Here is a 24,338-nt window from a genome sequence, read left to right as displayed (position 1 = left end):
CAGACGGAGCGCACCTCGCACCTGCTGGGCGCGTCCTGAGGGCGCTGCGTCGGGCAGAGGTACTGGAGGACTGCTCCCCCTGGGTTCTGGGCTCCGGTCCGAACCCCGCGCTCCCTGCTCCCCATACTCTCGCTACTGTCTCCTTAGAGGCGACTCCTAGCGACCCCCCAGCTCCCTCTCTCCCCGCACTGCCCACACCCCGTCCCTTTCCCCGGCGGCTGACGGCAGTCTCTCGCGCCCTCCGACCCCCGGAGTGCCGTAGCCATGGGCATCCGTGGGATGCTGCGAGCCGCTGTGCTTCTGCTGCTCATCAGAACCTGGCTCGCGGAGGGCAACGACCTCAATCCCACCCCGAAGTTCCACTTCTTCGAGCTCTCCTCCACCGTGCCCGATGTCGTCCTGGACCTCTTCAACTGGTAAGCGGGAGCCGCCAGCCTGGGCATGGCGGTGACAGGAGAGGATAGGCAGCCTCGGACCTCTTGGACGGAGCGGGCTGGGGAAGACTTGGACCCGGGCTCGCCGAGCCCTGGCGTGCGGGCCCTGCCTATAGGTCCCTGGAGGTTGGTGGGATGGGAGTGGGGGCCGCGGGGGGCCCTGTGCTTCAGCCCACCTGTTACTGCGGCGCCTGACCTGACAGAGCCCCGCGTGTGCCCAAACTGCAGCCCCAGGGGGTGGGGGGGAAAGATGCTCTCACCCCAAGGTCTGCCATCCATCCCCCGGGGACCAAGGCCCCTAGTAGCTTTTCCCAGTCACGTCCTTTGGCACCTGTAGGATTGGGGGAAGGGGGTACAGGGTGATGAGAAATTCACAAAACATAGACAGTAGAGACACCTGTTTGAGTCCGGATTTTTTTTCTATCCCATGAGGTGCGTGCGTGTGTTCCTGAATGCGTGTGTTGAGCAGTGAGGGACCTTTTCCGATGCTGCAGATAGAAATTATTGACTCAACCTCATCGTAGCCCAGACAGTGCGATCGGCGGCTGTATAGCATATAACCTTGTGGCCTGAGATGGGTGCATTTTTGTACTTGCTTCCTGTGAAAACATTTGAAGATTAGCTGTTTGATTTCAAGTTTGTTTGGGTCTGCAAATAACTGAAGAGATGTTAAACAGTCAGCCTTTACATGTAGATCACATGGAAATGTGTATTTGTGGTGGCCACAGATCCTGAGTGCTGGCATATGGATAATGTGTGTGTGGTCCTAAACAGGCAGAAATGCGTTGCTTTAATTCAGGAATCATTCATGTGCACACTTTGAAATTTTGTCATTAAAGATGATGAGATTTTTTTTAAAGATGATTGAGAATAATTTTTAAAATGGCAAACCAGAAATGAACATGTATTAGGAAAAGGGGGCATAGTTGGGCAAGGTTCCAGCAGACAGCTCTGCAATGTCCTCAACCCAACATACCAAACTGCGCTAGTGAACACACACATACACACACACACACACACACACACACGAGAGAGATTTGCAGAGGCTGACATTCCATAGTCAATGCATCAAAGATCCTAAGAGTCATAGTGATGCCCAGGGCCTATTCTCATTCACAAGCCCCTTTTGGGGAAAAGAGCCCCCCATGAAGGACTAGGTGAATTGGGTGGGCACATCAGAGACTTCTGGAAAGGCCAGCTCTCTGCGGGGTTGCGCTGGGTCCATTTACATGTGCTCACCCAAGACATGTCTAGGCTGGAAGCACATGCTTAGCCAAAGAGATCCCTGCTCCAAGAATACATGTGTTTTTGAGGACAGCCCTGAACCCCAAGAATCAAAAATGATGATTGATGAGGGTCATAAAACTCTGCTACATGAGCAAGGCTGTCTCTCTGTGTCATATGTAATATGCCAAGTCTTAGAGGTGTACAAAAACAAGATTCACATAGACGTGACAACAAAATGCTGGCCTTAGCCTAGGTAGGGGAAATGTGACTGAGCTAGAGAACATAGACTGGTGGGATCAGCTCATGGGAGTACTGAGGGTGAAAGATGACCTTTCCTGGGGCAATCAGGTGCCCCCAGAAAGAGGACTCCCACCAACCTGGAAAGCTGCATCCAGGCTGATGGTAAAGTGGGGCTCCTTAGGGGGCTGAAGTAATACATTATGTGAGGGCTCACACCTGCCCACACCCTCTTCTCTCCACTTCCCCTACAGTTTCCCCCCATCCCCCCAATTCTGCCTGGTAACAAGAATCCAGTCTTGAGGCCCCACCCTTTGGATTAAAGCTGGGGAGGAGGAGGGGGGAAGAGGAGTCTGCGTCGCTGCTGTGCTTCTGGCTGACTCACTGCAGGGATGGAGGGGAGCGGGGAGAGACGTGTACATGTATGACTGTATATGTCTGCATGTGTGCAGGAGGGAAGGCCCTGGCAAGTTGATGCTTAGGGTGCTCTTTGTTGTTTGTTTTCTGAGAAGCAGTGTGGCATTCACTGATGACCAATATTTACCAATGACTTCTCTTTCAGCAAAAGTTGTGCAAATGAAGCTATGGTTCACAAGATTTTGGACAGGGTGCTGTCGAAATATGATGTCCGTCTGAGGCCCAATTTTGGAGGTAAGACACGTCCAGATACTAGAGCTGAGATACAACAAGCCAGCCCCACCCAGTGAGCTGACCAGGAGCAGTCCTCTAGACCGGACACTTGTGCCTCTCCAAACCCCACCTTCCCGACCCTGCAGAGACCTGTAGCAGAGCACTCCCAGGCCCCCAACCCACAGGCCTTTCACTCTGCCCCTGGAATTTCTCCCATTTCTCCGCCTTCTAATGCAAGAGGCCTCTGCCCCCTCCACACTCCTTTACAGTGGCACGGAGCCTGAAGCACACTCCCTGGGGTGGCTGGAGAAGCACTAATCACAACAGGTGTGCTTCTCATGCTAGAGTTTTCTGCTTCATCTATGGGGAGGACACGTGTTCCACCTGTGAACACATTCTTTGCACCCTGGGCACTTACCCCATTCAGCTGGCTTATAACTAAGGGCATGGACTTCTCTGCCTAGTTTACTTCACCCACCTGGGTCCCAGGCACTTCTGCTTCTGCTCCCCCTCCCCAAGACTTCAGCTCCTACCAAGTTCATTATTCAACACACTGCAGTCAGCATGATCTTTATTAATCCCACCTAACCACCTCAGGAACTTTTGATGGCTTTATTTAACTGCAAAATAAAATCTAAACTCCTTAGCCTAGCACTCAGATCTTAAACACAAAGGTGAGAAATGACAAGGAAACTGAAATACAAACCTCCAGGAAGCCAATACATCAATTTCTCCTCTTATTTCTGCCTAGCCTCACCTACCCCTACCCCTGGCTTTGGAAAGGGTGACTGGCTTCCATCACACAGCTTTAAAGTAACAGGCAACCTTCCCTGACCCCACAGAACAGGAATAGCATTCTCTGGCTGAGGGGACACCCAAGAAACCCAGACCAAGGACAGACAAGAGGAAGGGTGCATTAAATAGACATTAGTCACATTTTGGCTCAGAGGAAACAGAGAAAGAGCTAAAAAGTAGGGCGGCTAAGTCAGAGAAAGCACTCTCCTTCCTGCAGGTGGTAGAACTAGACACCCAATCTAAAGGGTTAATAAATGCTAATATTCACATTTGTACCTATGAATAGAGGTCTTCTGAATACACAAAGCCTCCACCCTAAAGGGCACACAGCTGTTAGCACTTGCCTTTGTGCTAGACCACTGGGGGGCTCTGTGATTTGCTTAGGGAGCCCCCTTGAAAACCAAGTTGATCGCCCTATGCCCTAAGGTTTGGAGGTTGGACATTTGACTGGTATCCCATTGGCTCCTTTGCTTCCTCCGAGTGTGAGGGCAGAAGGCCGTGCTGTCCCTGGATCCAAGGTGAGCGTGCACTGGGGAGTGGGAGGCTGGAGTGGAGAGGGCAGAAGGTAAGTTCTTTCATTATAGAAATTCAGGTGTTAGGGCACAGCCAGCACTCCATTGCATGACACTGGTTTTAGACCAGTTGCACCAAGCAACAGTGGGTGTCAAGGGTGTAGCTGTTACATTTTCTCAATTCATTGTTTTCCTGTTTCTCAGCAAAGGCTAACCAACAGCCATTCAAGTATATCAAGCACGTTCTCCTCGCTGCTTCAGGTTGCCATCTCTGCAGGCATCCGGGGCTATGGGGACAAAACAGGGGCAAGGACCACCCTCTGGGGATTGTCAGGTGTGGCTGGCCCATGGTATCTCCAAGGCACCTCACCAACATTTTTTGAGCTAACTTGGATTTGTTTACACCTGATGCCTAACCTCCTGGGTTACCTAAGCTTTATGGGCATGCAGACCTGGGGAGTATGGGAATAGCTGGGTCCCCAGTTTGGCCAAACAGTAGATGAAGGTGGGAGAGCAAGGACAATGCAGGACCTTCTAGCATTTAGACAGAAGGAGGAACTACAGACTCTAAGTCTGGGGCTGTTTTATTGGGTTGGGGGGAGGCAGTCAATTGGAGAGCTGGGCCAGGGGGTTTAGAGTTGGGGTAGTCCATGACTCCCACTAGACACAGAATCAAATTTCCCTCTGTGTTTGAAGTGAAGTAGAGTTTCAGAGCTTAACACGCAGGCACACACACCCCCCACATGCAGAGACATGACCTAACTGTGATTGGGTTCAAATGGGAGACATTCCTTCCTTGAGAAGAGGAGGATGAAGAGGAGGAGGAGGGACCAGGGAAAGTTAACAAAGCTGCTTCTTTCTGAGCACGTGCTGCAAAAGGCAGGTCCCTAAGGCCTTTGCTTAGCCCATCACCTGGTATGACATAGGTGTGGAGTGAAGGAATAAATGGGACATCTTCATCATTCCTTCATTTACCTCCTCTTCCTCTGGTACTCTGATGGATGCGAGGGAGGAAGTAGAGTTGGGTAGCAAAGTTTCCAAGAGGGAGGGAAGTGATTACCCCCTTCCACTTTTTCTGCCTTCCTGAGTCCATCAGGAAGGACAGTGATGGGATATGGGACAGAGGCCATCATCCCCGAGATAGCATTTAGATACCTTACCTGGAAGCATCTTGTTCCCCTCTGTTATCCTTGTAAGGATGTGGGATATCTTAGCTAAGCTCTTGTTCTGACCACTACTAGCACATAAGGTATTCCCTCCTAATTTAGGTGGATAAATTAGAAAAAGATCCCAGGTCTCCTTCCTCCAGGCCACAGTCCTGGACCAAGACTCATGCCTTGGTGAGGGGAATGTGGACTGCACTTCAGTTCCCACTTGCCTCTTCAACTGGGAATCTTGGACAAAGCTGAGCCCTGGCACTTTAGGGTTCGGGTCCCCAGGATTCTGCTGTAAGTGATTGGATTGCCTGAATGACACAGAATGGTCTAGGATTATAAGTTTGACACTAGAGTGAGGTAGTTGAGGGGATGACTGCCTGGCCCTTCTGGGGCTTGTTGCCTGTGTAACACAGCCTCCATCCTCATCTAAACGCATGTGGGGAGCCTGAAAGGCTGTAATAAAAAAACTGCCTTTCTAGAAACCCCTGTCACTACATAGCGATCATTCACAATAGCTGTGAATGCTATGCCTTCACACAGAGGCCCATTTACTTCTCAGCTGCCATTCATACGTGGATTCCCAATAGCACTTTGCAGCTCAGCTTCTAGGCAGCCAGCCTGCAGTGAAGCCAGCAGGCTGAATTGGAAGCGTCACACGTGTTTCCATAACAGCTATGTGATGTAATACACATAGAATAATGGCTTAGCTGTGAGGCCCGGTGAAGAGTTTTGAGTCAATGAGGAAACAACTAAAATGTATTTTTCCACAGTACTTTATAGTCTAGTACATATTTGCACATCCATTATCACATTTGAATGGGCAGCACTAACACCTAGTCCTGAAAAAGAAAGCCAGGAGGCAGAAACAGACAGACAGACACACACACACACACACACACACACACACGCACACATGCACATGTACACGCACAAATTCAATCACAGTTACATATTAACACACACAAACACCCTCACCCATGTACTCACTCACATGAACACACAAATTCACTCACACACATATACACCCTCACATACACTAACACACATGCTCACACATTTGCATACACACATGAACATGTTCATACATTCATTCTCACACAAACGTGCTCACATACACAAACACACTCACAAATTCATTCAAACACACCCACATACATCCACATGCTCATGCATTCACTTATACTTGCACACAAACATCCTCAGATATACAAACACAAATTCACTCACACACATAGACACACACACTTCACACATGCTTTGTCATTCACACACATGAAGATACCCACATGTTCACTCACACATGCACACATATACAAACATGTCTACATATTTGCCAACTCAGAAACACACGCACCTGAACATGCTCACACATTCACTCATACCTGTATAGTGACATGCTAACACATATGGATATGCTCATGGGTTCACTTGCACATCAGCATGATCACACACTCACTCAAACACACACATTCAGCCACACACACATGGACAAGTTCACAGATTTTCTCAAGCACATAAACATGCTTACATACACCCACACTTACACACTCACAGTTATAAGTGTGATGGGTGTGAGTGTAGAAGTGTAATCATTTATCACACTTATCACTTGCATGTGAACAAGGTCACACACACAAATACATTCATATATTCATACAATGAACTTGCTCACTCACACATACATACACCCATAAGTTCACTTACATTCCCAAACACAACTTTACACACACAAACATAATCATGCATTCACTTACACATGGACATGCTCACAGATACACTAAGTGAACAGCCTCACGCAAATAACCTACATATTCACTCCCACACAATACACTCAAATACACACACATGCTGACGCATTCATTCACCCAGAAATGTGCTCACACATTCACTTATACAGAAACATGCTCACATACATGAAAACACTCACAAATTCACTCACACACATACAAACAAGGTTACAAACACACCCATGTTCACACATTCCCTTGCACATTAACAAGCTCACATACACTCACACAGTCACACATTCTCTCATACATGATCACACAAACACATTAACTCATAATTCACTCCCACACAACACACTCAAGCATACAAACATGCTGAAATACACTCATGTGCACACTGACACATTCACCTGCACATGAATACATGCACAGATTTACTCAGGTATGTGAACATGCTCACATACACTCATGCACACAGCTCACGCATTCATTCACACAAAAACACACGTTCGTTCCCACATGGACACATTCACATGAACTCACACAAATATGCTCATGCACACCACAAATCTTGTTTTGGGGCTCATTTCTCTTAAGTTTTTTATCAAGAAAACGTTTAGAAAAAGAGTGCTTCATTGCCTTATTTTTTTCTTCATTTTGGCCTGACTCTTTCTTTTCAGCATATTGTGAGCCAGGCCCTACTCTAAGTGCTTGGGTTGCATTAACTATGAGATAAGTGCTATCATTATCCCCATTTTACTCATGAGGAAACTAAGCTCAGAGAGGTTAGGTAGCTTATTCAAGGTCACATAGCTAGTAAGTGCCAAAATGGGGTTCAAACTTCAGGCAGTCTGGCTCCTGAGTCCATGTTTTACCCTTTTTCCTACACTGCATGTAATAGTGTCTTCCTGTATTGTAGGTGCCCCTGTGCCAGTGGGAGTATCTATCTATGTCTCCAGTATTGAACAGATCTCAGAAATGACTATGGTAAGTGTGTCAGCTCCAGCCATGAGACAAGGAGCAGGGTCATAAGCCTGTTGTTCTGACCTGCAGCAGAGGCCACATGGAGGGCACAGTAGGTTTTGGAAACTACAGCCACCTGAAATTAAAAATAAATAAATCTAGATGTATTACAGACATTAAAGTGAAAGGCTTATGATGGTTTTAAAATATAATATAGGATATTCTTTTAGTGTCTTTGAGATAGGTAAGGACTTTTTAAAAAAGACACAGAAAACACAAACTATAAAAATAAATACTGGTAACTAAACTATATTAATATTCTCTTTAGCCAAAACTTCTGGCACTTCTGTTTTGCAAAATAAAAAAGCAAACTGAGCATGACAAGTTTGAAAGGATAGTTCAGATTGGACTAAAATATTTGCAACACAAAGGACTGGTATTGAAAATACACATAATTCCTGTGAATTAATAAGAATATTTTTATTTTTTTAACATCTTTATTGGAGTATAACTGCTTTACAATGGTGTGTTAGTTTCTGCTTTATAACAAAGTGAATCAGTTATACATATACATATATCCCCATATCTCTTCCCTCTTGCGTCTCCCTCCCTCCCACCCTCCCTATCCCACCCCTCTAGGTGGTCACAGAGCACAGAGCTGATCTCCCTAGGCTATAAGGCTGCTTCCCACTAGCTATCTATTTTACGTTTGGTAGTGTATATAAGTCCATGTCACTCTCACAGAGTGAGAGTGAGAAGAATATTTTTAAAGCAATAGAAAAATGATCAGAAAATTTAAACAAGAACTTCACTTTTGTGAAGAAAACCAAGTAGCAGATAAACTTATGAAAAGATGCTTGACTTTATTATTAATCAGTGAAATGCAAAATAAGACCACAGTGAGAACCCATTACATATCCACCAGACTAGCAAAAAGTCAAAAGTCAGACAGTACCAATGTTGGTAAGGCAGGAGCATTGGGAGCTCTTATCTGCACTTTATAGGGGTATAAACTGGAACTTTTGCTTTATAGTTTTTATTTCATTGTGATTTTGATGTGTATGGTGTCATCACATAATAATACACATAGTATATTCATATAAGGGAATAGTATCCAGCAATGCAAGTGAACAAATTTTAATTACACACATCGACCTGAGCAAACACACAAACATAATGTTGAGTGAAAGAAGCAACTTATGAATACATAGTGTGATTCCATTTAGAAAAAAATTTTAAATAAGTCCAACTAAGCAATATGTTTCTTAGAAATACATAGACAATAAAACTTAAGAAAACATAGAGAAAAAATAGAAAAAGCAAGGGATTATTATCATTAAAATCTAAGATAATGGTTACTGCTGGGAGGTGTGGGAAATATGTTCTGCAAGAGACACGTTGAAGATTGATAGTTATTGGGAATATTCTATTTCTTAACCTGAATTTTAATTTTATGGGGCTCATTTTATTATTCGTAACATTGAACACTCTTACATATGTTTCGTTACGCATCTATATTTAGGATGTATTTCATACACCTGCATACACACAAACACCAAGGACAGAAAGCTGGGCAACCTCACTTACAACTAGGATTTACCTTTCTTTCCTCAGGACTATACTATTACAATGTTTTTTCATCAGACCTGGAAAGATCCACGTTTAGCATACTATGAGACCAATCTGAACCTGACCCTGGACTATCAGATGCTTGAGAAGTTCTGGGTCCCTGACTGCTACTTTCTAAATAGCAAGGATGCTTTTGTGCATGATGTGACTGTAGAAAATCGCGTGTTTCAGCTTCAGCCAGATGGAACGGTGCGGTATGGCATCCGGTGAGTTCCCCCAGGGACCTGGGGGTCACCATGACAGCCTACCTTCTTCCCATTAATTATCCCATGAACACACTCCAAGGGACACACAGAGGAGCCCACTGCTTTCCAAATCTCTCTTTCACTGCCCCCCTCACTCAGTAGTCAAAGTGGAACCTTCAGAGTTTCCCACAGCCATCCTTGGCTGTCCTGTCCCCACACCTTGCCTTATGCTGTTGCTTCTGTCTGGAATGACCCGTTCCTCTTTCCACGAGTCTGAAGCTTTCCTATCCTTCAATCCCTAATTCAAATGCCCTCTTTGTCAAGAAATCATCTTTGATACTCTCAACTGGAAGAGCTCTCCCTTTGCCTTAGCATTGAATGTATATTCTGTTATTTATTTGTGTCTTTTCTCTCCCATGCAGTGAAGGAGGGGGACTGGTCTCTGCCATTGATCATATATGCAACATGCAGGGGCCCCAAGGGTGCGCAGTGTGCGTATATTGCCTATGGCTTTGTACAAACAGAATGTGTGCACACTGGAGCTCCCCACTGGCCTATTTATAGCATAGCAGACAGTCACCAAAGCCCTCCGCACAGCCTCATCTCTTACAAAAAGTCTCTTAAGACAAGCATGAGACATAAATTTAGCTCAGAAAATGTCTCCAAGAGGGAGCTACTAGGGTACAGCTCTTTCTCTGCGGTTCTCTTGCTGAATCCCTTTGTTTCCCTCTTCTTTCTCCATCCACTTTCCCATGGACCCAGACACTGGAGTCAGAGAACAACAAAGCTTACAGGGAACAGGTCACTGGTAACAAAGGGGGCCTCAGCTGATTAATGTTCATGTAGAATTCACAGAAAGGAGATAAATACACACACACACACACACACACACACACACACACACACACTACCCACTGTACAAAATGGAAATCACTTCAAGAGTTGAAAGGGACAAGGGTGGTATAAGCAACTGGGAAAGGCAGGACAAGGAAGGGGCCAGAGCTTCCCAGCTGGGGCTGCAAAGACCTCTTCTAATTATCCTCTTCCCCATTGTTCACTTCTCCCACTTCCCCAGGTCTTCCAAGATCCCTCCTCAGATTCCTCTCTTGGACCTACCACATGACAACTTGAAGCCCCATTCCATAGCTCACCTCAGATATATTAATCCCTCCTATCCATTTATACCCACTGGCATTTTGCTAAGCCCCAGTACCCTCATAAGCAATGCACAGAGATGGGATTGCTGCCGGAACAGCTCCCATGGCCAAAGGTAGGCCGGGGCCACTGCCCACATCGGTACCCGCACACCACACACAGGCACAACAGATCTGGTGTTTCAGCTGCTTCAGTGTAGCGGTTTCCTCCTGACAGCTTTGCTGCTCCTTCAGCAAGAAAGTCCTCTTTCTGCCTCTGCATTCAGTTTCCTCAAGGACCCTTCCCATTCTGACACCCTGAGGCTTCCTGACATGCCATGTATCTGTTGTCATCTGTGTAAGTCCTACCAGACTGTTGGGTGTCTGTCACATACAAATTCCCTCTCTCCTCCTTACACAACTGCAACTCATCTTTCCTCTAGGAGGGAAGGAAGCGTGCGGGGCGGGGGCAGGGTGGGGGAGGAGAAAGAAGGAGAGAAGAAAGGGAGGGAAGGAGGACCCAGCTCTAATGTGGCCAGTGTGGGAAGGTGTTAGGTGGGTCAGTCCTTGGGGTGCCTCTCCCCACCCCACCCCTTCAGTCTTCTCAGGAACAGTTACTTGCCTGGGCTTGACTCACTTTTCTGTTCCTTTTGCTTTTCCTTTGCAGGCTCACCACCACAGCAGCTTGTTCCATGAATCTGCAAAAATTCCCTCTCGACAAGCAGACCTGCAAGCTGGAGGTGGAGAGCTGTACGTATGTCTCCCAAGGCCCCTTTTTTCCCTACCCAGCATTGGGGCCGTGATGAAGCCAAAGGCAAACTTGACAGTGAGAGGGCCTGCATATCTCCCCTACTCCCTCCCTCCCCCATTTCTCTCTCTCCCAGGTAGATAGATGATAGATAGATAGATAGATAGATAGATAGATAGATAGATAGATAGATAGAGACAGAAAGACAGACAGAGAGGGGTATATATACGTATGGTATCAGGGAGAAGGTGGCCTTTAGGCTATAAAGAGTCCCATAGGGAAATGTGCCTAGCTATGGGAAAATTGTGCACAAGCTAATGGGTAGGAGCATATCTCTTTGCTGTGCTTTCCTTCCTGGATAAGAAACTTCAAACTGAGAGTTCTCTTTCCATGTGACCCCCTTCCTTATGCTCAGACCCACAAAACACAAAGGTACCCCAATATTGCAGGTTCCAACTACCCTTTGGTTTTCACAAGCTCCTCTGGTGTGAAATCTGCCTATGCCTGCTCTCTGAGATTAACTGTTTCCTAGACGGCTACACAGTTGAAGACATCCTATTATACTGGGAAGGCAATGGGAATGCCATCCAGGGTACTGAGAAGCTGCACATCCCTCAGTTCAGTTTCCTAGGAAAGACGATGACTAGCAAAGAGGTGTTTTTCTACACAGGTGGGTCTGACCCCCTCCTTCTCTCCTATCTCCTGTCTCTTTTGTACCCTAGGAAATTCCTGGTAACCTCTGCCTTTGACCTCTAGACTCTCTTCTTCCTTCTTTCCTATTCCCTTCTTGTTCTGGATACCTTCCAAAGCCCCCTTCATAAAGTCCCAATGGCTTACCCTCTGCCAATGAGGAAATGTGTGTGGAAGCAGTTGGCCAGGTTTGACACTCCACAGGCCTCCTTCCAGGGCCAGCCTCTCCCCTTCCATCTGTTGTAGCTTTGAAATATCTCATGTCTTTCCCATTTCAACTTCAGTTGACATGGAGAAAGTGAGGAAGGAAGGAAGAGATAGCAGACTTGCTACGCCATATGGGCCTGCTGACACATGCCATTGTCACTGGCCTTAAGGCAGCAAATGGGGTCAGGTCTACATACTGCCCAGACTGTAATATTAGAGGCTGAACTGGCCACTGGTTTCCCCCCCACCATCGTGTACTTTACTCGGAAAATCCCCTCACCCCTACCACCCTAATACCAGTATGTCTACCTGCCAGGTTCCTATGTGCGCCTGATAGTGAGGTTCCTGGTCAAGAGGGAAGTCACCAGCTACCTTGTGCAGATCTATTGGCCTACTGTCCTCACCACTGTTGTTTCCTGGATATCATTTTGGATGAACTATGAATCCTCTGCAGCCAGGGTGACAGTAGGTAGGTCCTGTTCCCATCCCAGGAAGGAACTTGGGTTGTCTTGCTCAGAAAAAAGTTGAAAGTAAGGAACAATGTGTGACTGCACAGGCAAGGAAACAAGATGGGACCTAACAGGCACACTACAGGTGCCCAGCCAATCCACAGCAGAGAGACCAACATTGGAGACAGATGTGAAAAAAACATCAGGGTTGGGATCTTGGTATGTTGGGTCCAAAGTACCAGAATTCATTATTTGCTGGATACATAAATGAATGGACAAGTCACAAATTTAGATCAGAAATGCAACACAATAAACATTGATTAAGCAACATATCAAAATGCCCAATTAGGCAGCAGAGGGCTTCTAGATGAGCTGCTCCTGGCAAGTGTCTAATGGAATGCTGAGACAAATGCTATCAGAGTCCAGAGGAGGAAATGACCCAGGTAATGACCCAGATCTTATCGGCTAAAACTGCACCAAGAAAGTATTGCTCAAACTGGGTTTTGAGGACTTCCAGGAGGGTGCCTGGAGCACAAGCTGGGGAAGTGGGGAGAGTAGCAGAAAGGCAGCTTGGGCTGACTTGGGAAGAACATGAAATTCCATTTTAAGCAGTTGGAACTTCATGTATAAGCAATGGGGAGCATCAAAGGCTTTTGAGCAGTACTAAGGAGGGGCCTAAAGAGATCAGCTCCCAAATTTATTTGGTCCCACTCTGCAGAATGTCTGTGTATCCCAGACCCTCGTCTGCTTTCTCCTTCACCATCTTTGGGGCAGACTTTTCAGCCTCCTTCTTTAGAAGCACACACTACGCTAAACCTTTATATTTATGTAATATTTTAGGGGTCACAAAACTTTCTGAGGGATGGACTACAGGAAAGCTTACATACTAGCAGGCAAAGGGGGAAAGGACCATCATAGGGCAAAACGGGGCTGGACATGTAAATCACTATGAAACCATGGCTGGAGATTTTTGACTTGATCCTAAGAGCAATGGGAAATCACTAAACTATTGAAGTACAGGTTGGGTGTAAAGATGGGGGAGGAGAAGCAAAGATAGCAATTGAGCCAGGGTCCTAAGCCTGGTAAGCTGAAGGCCTTTTGCTGAGGGCCCTCTCAATCTCAGAGATGGCCTTTGCTCCCTTCCAGTGGGGTGTGGGTCTGATGGCTTGCCAAGAACTTCAGCCACCTGAGGGGACTAACCCTGTGCTATGTTGTTTATAGGTTTGACTTCAATGCTCATCCTGAATGCCATCAACTCACATCTGCGGAATAAACTCCCCCAATTTTCCTGTATCAAGGCCATTGACATCTATATGGTCGTATGCTTCTTCTTTGTGTTCCTGTCCTTGCTAGAATATGTCTACATCAACTATGTTTTCTACAGCCGAAGAGGACCTCAGCGCTCTCAGAGGCAACTCAGAAGAGCCCAAAGAGTCATGACCCGCTACCGCTACCAAGAGGCGATGCAGGTTTGGCTTTTTGACTGACAATCTGCTTTCCTTGAGCACTTCTTAAACCTAAGATTAGCACTTGACCCTTTCAAATTTCTTAGCTCCTTTAATCCTCATACAACACACACATGCGCACACATGCACGCACACACACACGCACATGCACACACACGCACACGCACACACACGCGCACACACACGCACTCCAGGTAAGAAAGAAGTAGAACAATTTATCATCACTCCTTTATAAGTTGAGTCATTGTCCAAGGTCATAAGTGGCAGAGCTATAGATTTCCCAAGACCTTTGGGCTTCAAATCCAGTCTACTTAGCATGCCTCCAGTGGCAGGCAATGGAGCCAGAGGGAAAGGGAACACAGGGAAGCTGAAAGGAAGAGACACCAGAGAGGCTGACCTAACCCTCCTTCCTTTGCTCTTTTGACTCCGAAAGCCATGCTGAGCATTTTGCTGCTGGCAGTACGTTAATGTCCCTCCTTTACAGGGAACTTACCCCCACCTGCCTGAGGAGGTCTTGCCTCTGTCCACTACACAGCACTCCAGAGGTAGCAGCTGCCCCAGAGGGGCAGCAAGAGCCATGAACTTCCCTTGCATGCTAACAGCCTCTCGGTCCTGTTCCTCGGCACCTTGCGCACAAGAGACCCCAGGAAGAAGAGGTGGCTTTCTCAGTGGAAGAGCCCATCAGTCATGTTACAAGTACTCATGAGGAAAGTCCCCCCCCCCATGCTCCCTAAAAGTGATTGTACATGCAGCATTCGACCTCATGAGTCTATCCACTGTCTCCTTAAAGGATGACCAGTTGCACATAGAAGATGAAAATGGCTCTCCTCCCTCCAGACGGGTGTGGGCTGGCCTAGCAAGCCCAGAAAGCCTCGGCTCTCTAGCCTCCATCTCAGAGCAGGCACCTCTGGCCTCCTCAGAAAGCCTCAGCTCACTGTCTTCTCTCTCGGACCAGTCCTGGCTGGCCACTGCAGAAAGCCTGAGTGACCTGCCATCCACCTCAGAGCAGGCCGTGCCCAGCTATGGCATTTGCATTAATGATATTGATATTGATGACAGTGTTATTCCTACTGAAATCCGCAACTGTGCAGAGGCCCATGGCCGTGCTGAGACCTGTGACCCAGAAGACCCTGAAGAGAGCTCCAACTCCGATGAGAGCCAAGACCATGGCCCCAGTAGGAAGCATCTGCTTGTCCACAGCCAGAGGTGTGTGCAAGAAGCAAACTACAACCTTGAGGAGATCCATAACACCCTTGATGAGACCCATAGCACCCTTCATGACATTTGTAGCTTGCCTGATGACGTCAGAGTTGAGAGTGGCTGCCTTGACCTTGAGAAGCAACTCAAGTATAATGTTGACAGTACCTGCAGCCTTTATGGTAATGTTATGGGCTTTGATCCAGACAAGAACACTAACTCGGAGTCTGATGACAGTTCCCCCCCAAGCCCTGGGTGCTCCTTCAGTAAAGGGTTCTCTTCCAAGCTCTTTCACCCTGACTACATCCCTAAGGTCGACCGGTGCTCCCGGCTCCTCTTCCCTCTTGCCTTTGTGGTGTTCAACATTGTTTACTGGGTGTACCATATGTATTAGTTCCATAGTGTCCCAGAGTGACACTATGCTCCTTTCATAGTTCCTTTTGGTTCCGTTTTACCTTCTTTTCTTTTTTCGTTTTACTTTGTGGTTATTTGGGCAGTTGAATCAGTTCCACCTTTCTCTTTACAAACATGAGGTGGGGAGTAGTTGGAAAGGTTGTGTTCTGGCTGGAAGTAAAGGGATTGAGGTGGAGTTGGAGGTAAATAGCACATTGATTTCCCTTTTCTTCTGAATACTATCACGTTTTCAAAGCCTTCTAACACCTAATAAGCACAGAAAAGCCCCCTGGAAATGGAAATGTTTAGAAAACAGAGAGGAGCCAGACTGGGGGACAGAAAGGATCCAAGCCCTGTACACAAAAACATTTCTGGGGGCTTTTCTGTCCCACTAAAGTGTTGAGTTTTCTTTTTCATTACTTTTTTCTTCTGTTTTTTTTTTTTTTTTCCCCTCCTAGGGATTATGGTCCTTGCTCACCCTCTGCTTAGGGTTTTACAGGAGAAAGCCAGACTGGGTTGGGGAAGGGCTAGCCATCTCTTGCAAATGCAGGTGGCTGGCTTTGGGGAACTTGGGGGATTTTGAAAGTGCCTTCCCCCCACTATTTTTGTTTTTTTCTTGCGGTACACGGGCCTGTCACTGTTGTGGCCTCTCTCGTTGCGGAGCACAGGCTCCGGACGCGCAGGCTCAGCGGCCATGGCTCACGGGTCCAGCCGCTCCGCGGCATGTGGGATCTTCCCGGACCGGGGCACAAACCCGCGTCCCCTGCATCGGCAGGCGGGCTCTCAATCACTGTGCCACCAGGGAAACCCTCCCCCACTATTTTTTCTGTTGTATTTTGAGTGTGGTGTTGTGGTGCGGGGTTGGGAATGGAATGTGGGTGGGTGGGTAGGGGTGCTGAGTGAAATGTCAGGGTAAATGAGAGAGCATGTTCCCAGCAGGAGCTCGCAGAGGGTGAATGATGTTGGGTTGGAGATTACTCAGATTGAGGCAGCATCTTTGGAGGGATTGGAACTTCTCTTGCGTATATTTCTGCTTCAGAATGTTTGACAATGGGGACTCAATACATCTGTCTAGGTCACATGCTGAGTTGATCACTAGACACAGTGCAAGCACTTGGTGAATGAAGACTAGGGTTTGGAAAGTTCACCATCTGATCTAGAATAGCTGTTGTGAATCAGTATACTGATTCTTGCTGTTTGTCAAGTGCATAGTAAGTGTCAACGAGCTTACCCACACATCCCATTGTTGAACCCTCACAAGAGTCCTGTGAGCCAGGGAAGGCAAAGTACATTGTCCCCAGTGTTCTGAGGGGGAAAAATGGAATTTATGTACCACGCTTGAGGACATGCATCCAGTGAGTGGTGGAGCCACCCCACTTGCTCTTCCTTCTTCTTGTCCTCATAACTCTGTCAGCTGAGGTGCTCCCCTGTCTCTCCTCCCTTTTACAAAAGGGGGGTGCTCCATCAGGTTCTGCTTATGTGCCAGGCATCAGACCTCATCCTACAGCACCTGGAGCATCTCTGCAGAAAGAGACCAGTGACCAGCCAATGAGTGTGAACCGAGCACATTGAACATAGGCACTGCTCACCCGATGGGGCTCCTAAGGGAAGTGGGCAGTAGCCTGCATGCCAATTTGCCAAGCAGCTCTATTTCACTGACAGAGGAGGTGGGGGAGCAAGATTTGCCAAGCACCCAGCTTATGTTCCTCCTTCCTCCATAGGCAGAGCCTCTACTGCAGCCCCTCAGCCACCTACGCTTTTAACCGTGTTCCTATATTTGTGTTTCTGTGTATACCTGGGTGTGTGTCTGCATCAAGGTAGTTCTGCGTGCACATACAACCACTTGAGAAGCTGTATAGTTCTATGTACATCAGTGTAAATCTATATTAGTGTGTATAAGATTGTATATATAAAAACATGTAGATGCACATATGTGTGCATGTGTGCACCCCTATGAAAGAGTGTGTAAACTTACGACTTACGTATGTGTGTGCTTGTGTGTACACACATGGGTGTATTCTGCATGCATGTGTATAAGTGCATGTGTGCATACCTCTGTTTATTTATCTGATTTGAATAGGTGTGAAAGGAAATACGTGTGAAAGCATATGCATTCCTTTTTGGTGGCTCTTCTTGAACCACCAGAATTCCCTCGGCCTGTTCCCACATAAGGGGGGCCGTATTTGGCCGGGCTACTTAACTGACCATTTCTTTCCAATTCCCTTGTTCCAGGGAGCGGTGTCTCCCGGTCCCCATCCACTCTTCTCCTCGTCCCTCCACCCATCTGTGCTGTCTCCTGGACGGAAGATGCAGAAGAAGTGAATGTAGTCCCAGGAAGAGATAATTTAGTGCCTTGAGGTAGGAAATGCTCGATCATGGGCTAGGATGGGAGTTCAGAGATTTTGCTTTGTCCTGGAAGGACGTGTTTGGCAGTAACAAAGGTAGGGGTTGGGGTGGGGAAGCCTTGAAGATGCAGTAAGAACAAAAATATGATGTACACAATGGGATGGGAGAGCTAAAGAGCTGGAGAGGAGGTTGTATATAGCCTTTATGATTCATCCTTTTATTATAATCACCTTGTAAGTCTGAAACGTGTCAGGGCGGAGCCAGCTGCAAGCAGGTGGGTGGTATGAGGAAACGGCTCAGGGAATTGGCTGCTAGCAGTTGGAGGCAAAGAACCAAAGGGCACTTTGGTAGCCCATCCTGGGATGGTTGTTAATTGCACTTCAGCCTTGGATTTGGATTTGTAGTCCAGAGCTCCCTACTTCCACCCCCTCCAGGGAAAGAATAATCAGAGGGGTGAGAGGGCTGACCAAGGAGAGAAGTGCAAAGGAGCCCTCAGGGGCTGACTACCTCGATCTGCTCAGCTTGTCTCTTCTTCTTTTCTATACACACAGCATACAAATATAGCATCCTAACACACCCACAGAGACCTACACAGTAACACATACATGTATACACACATGGGCACTCACCTTCAGCAGCATATACATATATACACACAGATATGCACAAACACATACAGCCACATATACGTAAGTTCACACGCAAAATCACACGTTTACCCTCATATCCACACACAAACACACACATACACACACACAAATCTTATGAGACAGCTAAAAACAAGAAAATTGCTGCTGGAATATCAAAGATAGCCTCTTTCTTTTTGGACACCCCTCACAGAGAAATCAGGTTTGTGGGGAGAGCAATGACCTCACATCTGAAGCTCCCATCATGGCTATTGAAAGCCTTGCTTCCTGGGGCCTAAACATTGGTTGATTGATTTGGATTTGGGTTTCCAGGACCCAGGAGTGCCTTTGAGCCCTGCAGGAGGCAAGCAGTTCATTTGGGAGGAGATCATACAGATAGATTGGAGGAGTGGGGACAAAAAAAGAAGGTTTTAAGATGTATCTGGCAGAAATGCTCAGGAAGTCTTCAGAGTGCAGAGGAAGGGCAGAGAGGCCAGTTGTAAATATCTCTACAGATCCATGTAGCTAGATATAATATTATACTTTAAAAAAAGAATACCCTGCCCTAGTGTGCTGCAATGAGAGCAGTTGAACTACTGCGGCTCACACTGTGTGAGAGTGAGTGTCAAGGTGGAGGCGGAGGTTTGGCAATGACACCTTATCAGAAACTTGAACCTTTGAGTTTGCCATAGAATTGGTCGTTTTAGCCTGAAAATTGCCAGATCTCCCCTGTGTCATTCTCTGTGTGTTCTGTCGTCAGTGTCGTGGTTGAGCCCCACTCTTAGCTGCCCCCAGCTGTACAAGCACGTCGCCCTCCAGCTGGCTTCCTACACCCCCCACCCCTGCACTCCTCATCTCACACCCACTAACTCAATCAGGGTCTGTGCTAACGGAGAATTTGCAGCTTGGGCAGAGGGAAGGGTCTTGCTTAGTCTGGGATGGAGCAGCCCAGACTTTATTTGTCTACCCACCTTCTCTTTCTTTACCCCCGAAAATTGCTCCTCTACCACTACCACGGGAAGGAGACCTCTGTGTCTTTAATGTGTCAGTTTGTCGTGGGGATGTGTGACACGATTCCTACGAAGTTCTTGCATGTGCCACTGTGGGGCACCTTTGCAGAGATAACAGACAATCTCTTGGGTCTTACTGGAGCTTGTCAGATGTATTCTTACAATCCATGTCATCTTGTTAATAGCAAGGCTGCAAAGTGTTTGCACATTTAGAGCTGAGTTTTGCTGAGACTGTGGCCATTCCTAATGAAGTTTCCTTATTCTGTACATAAAAGAGCTAACCCTTTGAGCTATTAACTAATGAATGCATTCACTAAGCTATCCACCTGCATGGTACCCTGCTGTGGTGATGACCACCAAAAGAAATCATGACTTGTCCTACTGAAAGTGCAGTGTGTTTGTGTAGGTTGTATCATGTCCTGTGATCAATATGAAATCTTTATTATCAGTGTTAGGTTTTCAGGGTAGGGAGCGGGGAGGGCGTTACAGTGTCTCCCTGATATACTTCAATTATGAAATACCCCCAGTTGGTCAGGGTCACCTCTGTTGACTCAACATATGTAAGACTTTGTACCCACCATCTTGCCGGACTGCATCTCTGGGGTCAATAGTCATCAGTGGAAGCGAATTCTTCAGAGGGCAGCCAAGGCAGTGCCATTCTGGAAGCAGATGAAATACAGTAAAATCACACACGTGCAGGGCTTCAGGAGTGGTGCTGGGCCCAGGCAGTGAAAATCAAGAAAGAAGACCAAGACCCATGTGTCCTGGATGGTCTGTCTGGCAAAAGGGCCCAGAGCAGCAGAGAGCCCCCAAGATGACCCAGTTCCCTCTTTGTCTTCATTAAATGCACATTTTTGCATGAAAAAGACCTTGACCAATCCTGACTTTTAAAAAGGAAAACATGAAGAAACATAAAATTATGCTTCTGAAAATATGCTGAAATAAAGGTTTGTAAATAGCCAAAAGGGGAAAATAAATGTATATAATTGCAAATACACATACATATGAGTCATTGCGTTTCCTCTCTATTATGTTGGAAGGGACCTTCATCTGGGTCCAGGAAGCCTCTGTCTTCCATTCATCACCTTTGCCTCCCCACAACTTTGCACACCCACCTCCCCATAACCTGGGATATCTGAATCCATAGTTTTCAAGAGGAGGGGAAATAATGATGTCACAGTTGAAATTAGTTTATGCTCTTGCAAAAATCATTCTAATTATTTAAGACAAAAATTTTAAAACACGGCAAGTCATTGTGGTGTCAAATACAATGTGCACACTTATTTCCATTCAGGGGGGCGGCTGGAGGAGAAAGGTCTTCATAAAGAAAATTTTTTTAAATCTCCATTACCAATGTGGATGTGCAGAATAAAAAGCAAGACAACCCTGTAGAGGTGGGAAGAACGGTGTGCTCAGGTTTTAAAAAGTTTGCAGAGTCACATTAAAACATCCTGCTGATGCTGCAGAAGGTCATTGCTGTGGCCCACATTTGTCAGTGTGCCCGCCTGCAAGCACCTTTTGTTGAAAACCTTGGACTTGCAGCAGGAACCCAGACCTAATGTCTCCTCCTCTGTGGTCCCTTTTGTACCCAAAGCAGGACAGGAGAGCTGTGCATTCACACCCAACAGGTCTGATCTGCCCAAGGGTCACAGGGACATACAGAAAGAGAAAATGCAGTTGGGGGTAAAAGGGTAGTTTTCACAGTATGTCTGGAGTAGGCCCTTAGCTACTGAGTTATTTTCTGCTGGCTAATTTATTGCCAATAACTCAGGTTCTGAAACTGGCCTGCAATCCCAGGTGGAGTTGTGACCCTTGAATCGTCCTACTGTAACTTGCTACCCAACAACTATACAACCACCTTAATGGATATGGCGTAAGAGAAGGGGGATGTGGTCTCCCTCCCCATTTACAGCTTCCCTAACTCTCAGGGTGAAAGAACCCTTGCTACAACTTCTCCAGGCTTTCAGCAAGGTCTCTTCCCAGCCTCCCATGTTGGCTCAGCTGCCTCTGAGCCCTGGCAGGGCCTCCAGGGACCCCTTAGTACTGCCATGGTGCCACTTCCCCCAACCAGGTCTCTCCCAAGCTGCCTTCCTGATAAGACTCTCAAGGGAATTACTAAGGTATACAGGACTGAGGAAGGATTATTTTACTTTTTAATAACCTTAAGCACATTTTTTATACTGATATGTTTAATAGCAATAGGGGAAAATGGGGAAAAAAGAAAGTGAAGATCAAAAAAAAAAGTAATGGGGGGACTTCCCTGGTGGAGCAGTGGTTAAGAATCCGCCTGCCAATGCAGGGGACACAGGTTCGATCCCTGGCCCAGGAAGATCCCACATGCCACGGAGCAACTAAGCCCGTGTGCTACAACTACTGAGCCTGTGCTCTAAGCCACAAGCCACAACTACTGAAGACCGCACCTAAAGCCCCTGCTCTGCAACAAGAGAACCCACTACAATGAGAAGCCCGCATGCCACAACGAAGAGTAGCCCCCTGCACACTACAACTAGAGAAAGCCCGTGCACAGCAACGAAGACCCAATGCAGCCAAAAAAATAAATAAAATTTGTTTTAAAAAAGTAATGGGTGATGAGGACCTATTCCTCATGGGACTCAAACAAGTTTCTCTCCAATGGTCTAGAAGCAACTCAGGGACTGTACAGTGAGCAAGGGCCATAATTTGAACATAAACTCTGCCAATGGCCAGGCTAAGAGTTGCTACAGTAGAATGCAGTTCTGCATCCTTGACTGTAAACCTCTCAATTTCAATTACAAATCATCTTCTTAGAGAGTCTCCCTTTAATATCACATGAGGGATGGAGGTTAAAAATTTATTGGAAATAGTGGACCCCAGCCCTCCCTTCTGTCTGGAATTCTCTGTGTGCCTTTAGGCAAGACCCTGTTCATTAGGGGGCCTCTTCGAATCCTCTTCTTTCCCAGCCCCAACCAAGGAGCCAGCCCATTTTCACCCCAGGCCAGGTGCACTGCTTAAATCTCTGCCTATTAGGAAGATTTTCCATCCCTGCTCTCTTTCAATAGCACTATCCATTTTCAACTTGTACCCACATACTGCACCAGCCCATGCTTAAACCAGCCAGGGCCTAAAGAAACTCTATATGGTCATAGGTGCAAGCTGGGAAAGGGGTGCTGGTGCAACTGTAGTGGGTGATATGGGGATCTGAGCTATCTGCTCATATAATTATTTGAACCCTCTGGTCCTGCTCAGGCTGGAACAAGCCAACACTACTATCCCTGCCATGCTGAATCACTGGATGAGAGCAGCCCAAGGGGGAAGTGTGACCTCATTGCAAACTCAACTGGGGCTGGCAAGCAACTCTGCCCCCTACAATAGGTTCTCTTGCTGGAGATCTGAGTGGCATATCTACATCACCACAAGACAAACACATCTTTCTATTGTTAATGTTGGTCTACCTCTTTCAGGATACAATTTTGCACCTACCCAAAGACCACCTTGTTACTATGGTTGTAGTTTGGTGTATGCCAGGGATCCAGGACAGTCCCCATCCTGACACTATCTCCATAGAGGAATACATGAATGCTTTGCTAAGGAAGTGAGACACCCACCTTCCTTTCCAATGAGCAGAAAACACTACCCCATCACACAACCAGACAATAGAATAACGAGTGAACCACAGAGAGTAAGGGTAGGTATTCTTTCATGAAATTATATATATACATATATATGTGTATATATGTATATTACATATATACATATATATTCTAAAAGTACACTTGGTAGAGATATAAAATGTACTATTTACTAGAAAAGAGGGTTCAGAAAAAAAAATCATTTCAATGGACAATGTAAAGTTAGACAACCTGAAAACAACAGGACTTCCCCAAATCCCACCACGCAGCCTCTTCCGTGTAGAAAAGAAACCTTGTGAAACAACAGGTTTCCAAAGTCTGCTGGCTGGTGAGAAGCCCCGAGGGGAAGGTGTGCGGTTCTCTGTGCTCCCCCCACGGTCATGGGCACGGCAGCCCCCCTTCCAGCATCTGTGCTGGGACTGCAGCCTTTCTCTCAGGGGTTGAGGAGGACCCTCCTGAGTGAGGATGGAGGGGTCCAGCAGGCCCGGAACAGAGGGTCCCTCAGCATGCAACTCCACCCGTACTGGGACTCCTGGGGCACCCCGGGCCGGGCTATCAGGCTGCCCATCCCCCCCCGCCGCCCCCAACTCCTCAGGGATCTCGGGGGTTCAGAGGCTCGGTCTGAGGGGCACAGTCTCAGGTGGGCAGAGGGAGGGGCCCAGGTGCTGCCTGGAGTCGAGGTGAGGACCAGAGGAGGACTGAGGGCCCCCAGGGGGATGCATCTGCAGCCCTCCCGACAGCCCTGGGAGCCCCCCCACCCCGGCATGCTGTCCGGATGGGACTGCACTGATCCCCCTGGGAGGGGCAGGGAAGGGCCTGGGTCAGGGAGGCCGGGGCCAGGTCGGCAGAGGGAAGGAGCCCAGCCCCACCAGGAGTCAAGGTACAACCGTGAGGGGGACTCGGAGGCCGCAAGGCATCCAGGTTGGCCCTGCTGTCAGCCCTGAGAGACCACTGGCTGGGCTGTGGGAA

The 24,338-nt window shown here is 47.2% G+C and overlaps 1 protein-coding gene across 1 annotated transcript; it reads left to right on the top strand.

Moving 5' to 3' along the window:
• The first annotated feature begins 264 nt into the window (after positions 1-264).
• On the top strand, positions 265-15,780 carry GABRQ (gamma-aminobutyric acid type A receptor subunit theta). The gene is made up of 9 exons (XM_019939256.1): positions 265-416; positions 2,461-2,549; positions 7,639-7,706; positions 9,297-9,517; positions 11,297-11,379; positions 11,910-12,047; positions 12,591-12,743; positions 13,945-14,188; positions 14,958-15,780. The coding sequence occupies exons 1-9, from the start codon at positions 265-267 to the stop codon at positions 15,778-15,780; spliced, it is 1,971 nt and encodes a 656-aa protein (XP_019794815.1).
• The last annotated feature ends 8,558 nt before the right edge of the window (positions 15,781-24,338 follow it).

This window comes from Tursiops truncatus, chromosome X (assembly GCF_011762595.2).
Source record: "Tursiops truncatus isolate mTurTru1 chromosome X, mTurTru1.mat.Y, whole genome shotgun sequence".
NCBI lineage: Eukaryota > Metazoa > Chordata > Mammalia > Artiodactyla > Delphinidae > Tursiops > Tursiops truncatus.
The sequence above is the reverse complement of the archived record's forward strand: the minus strand, read 5'-3'. Positions and strand labels throughout refer to the sequence as shown.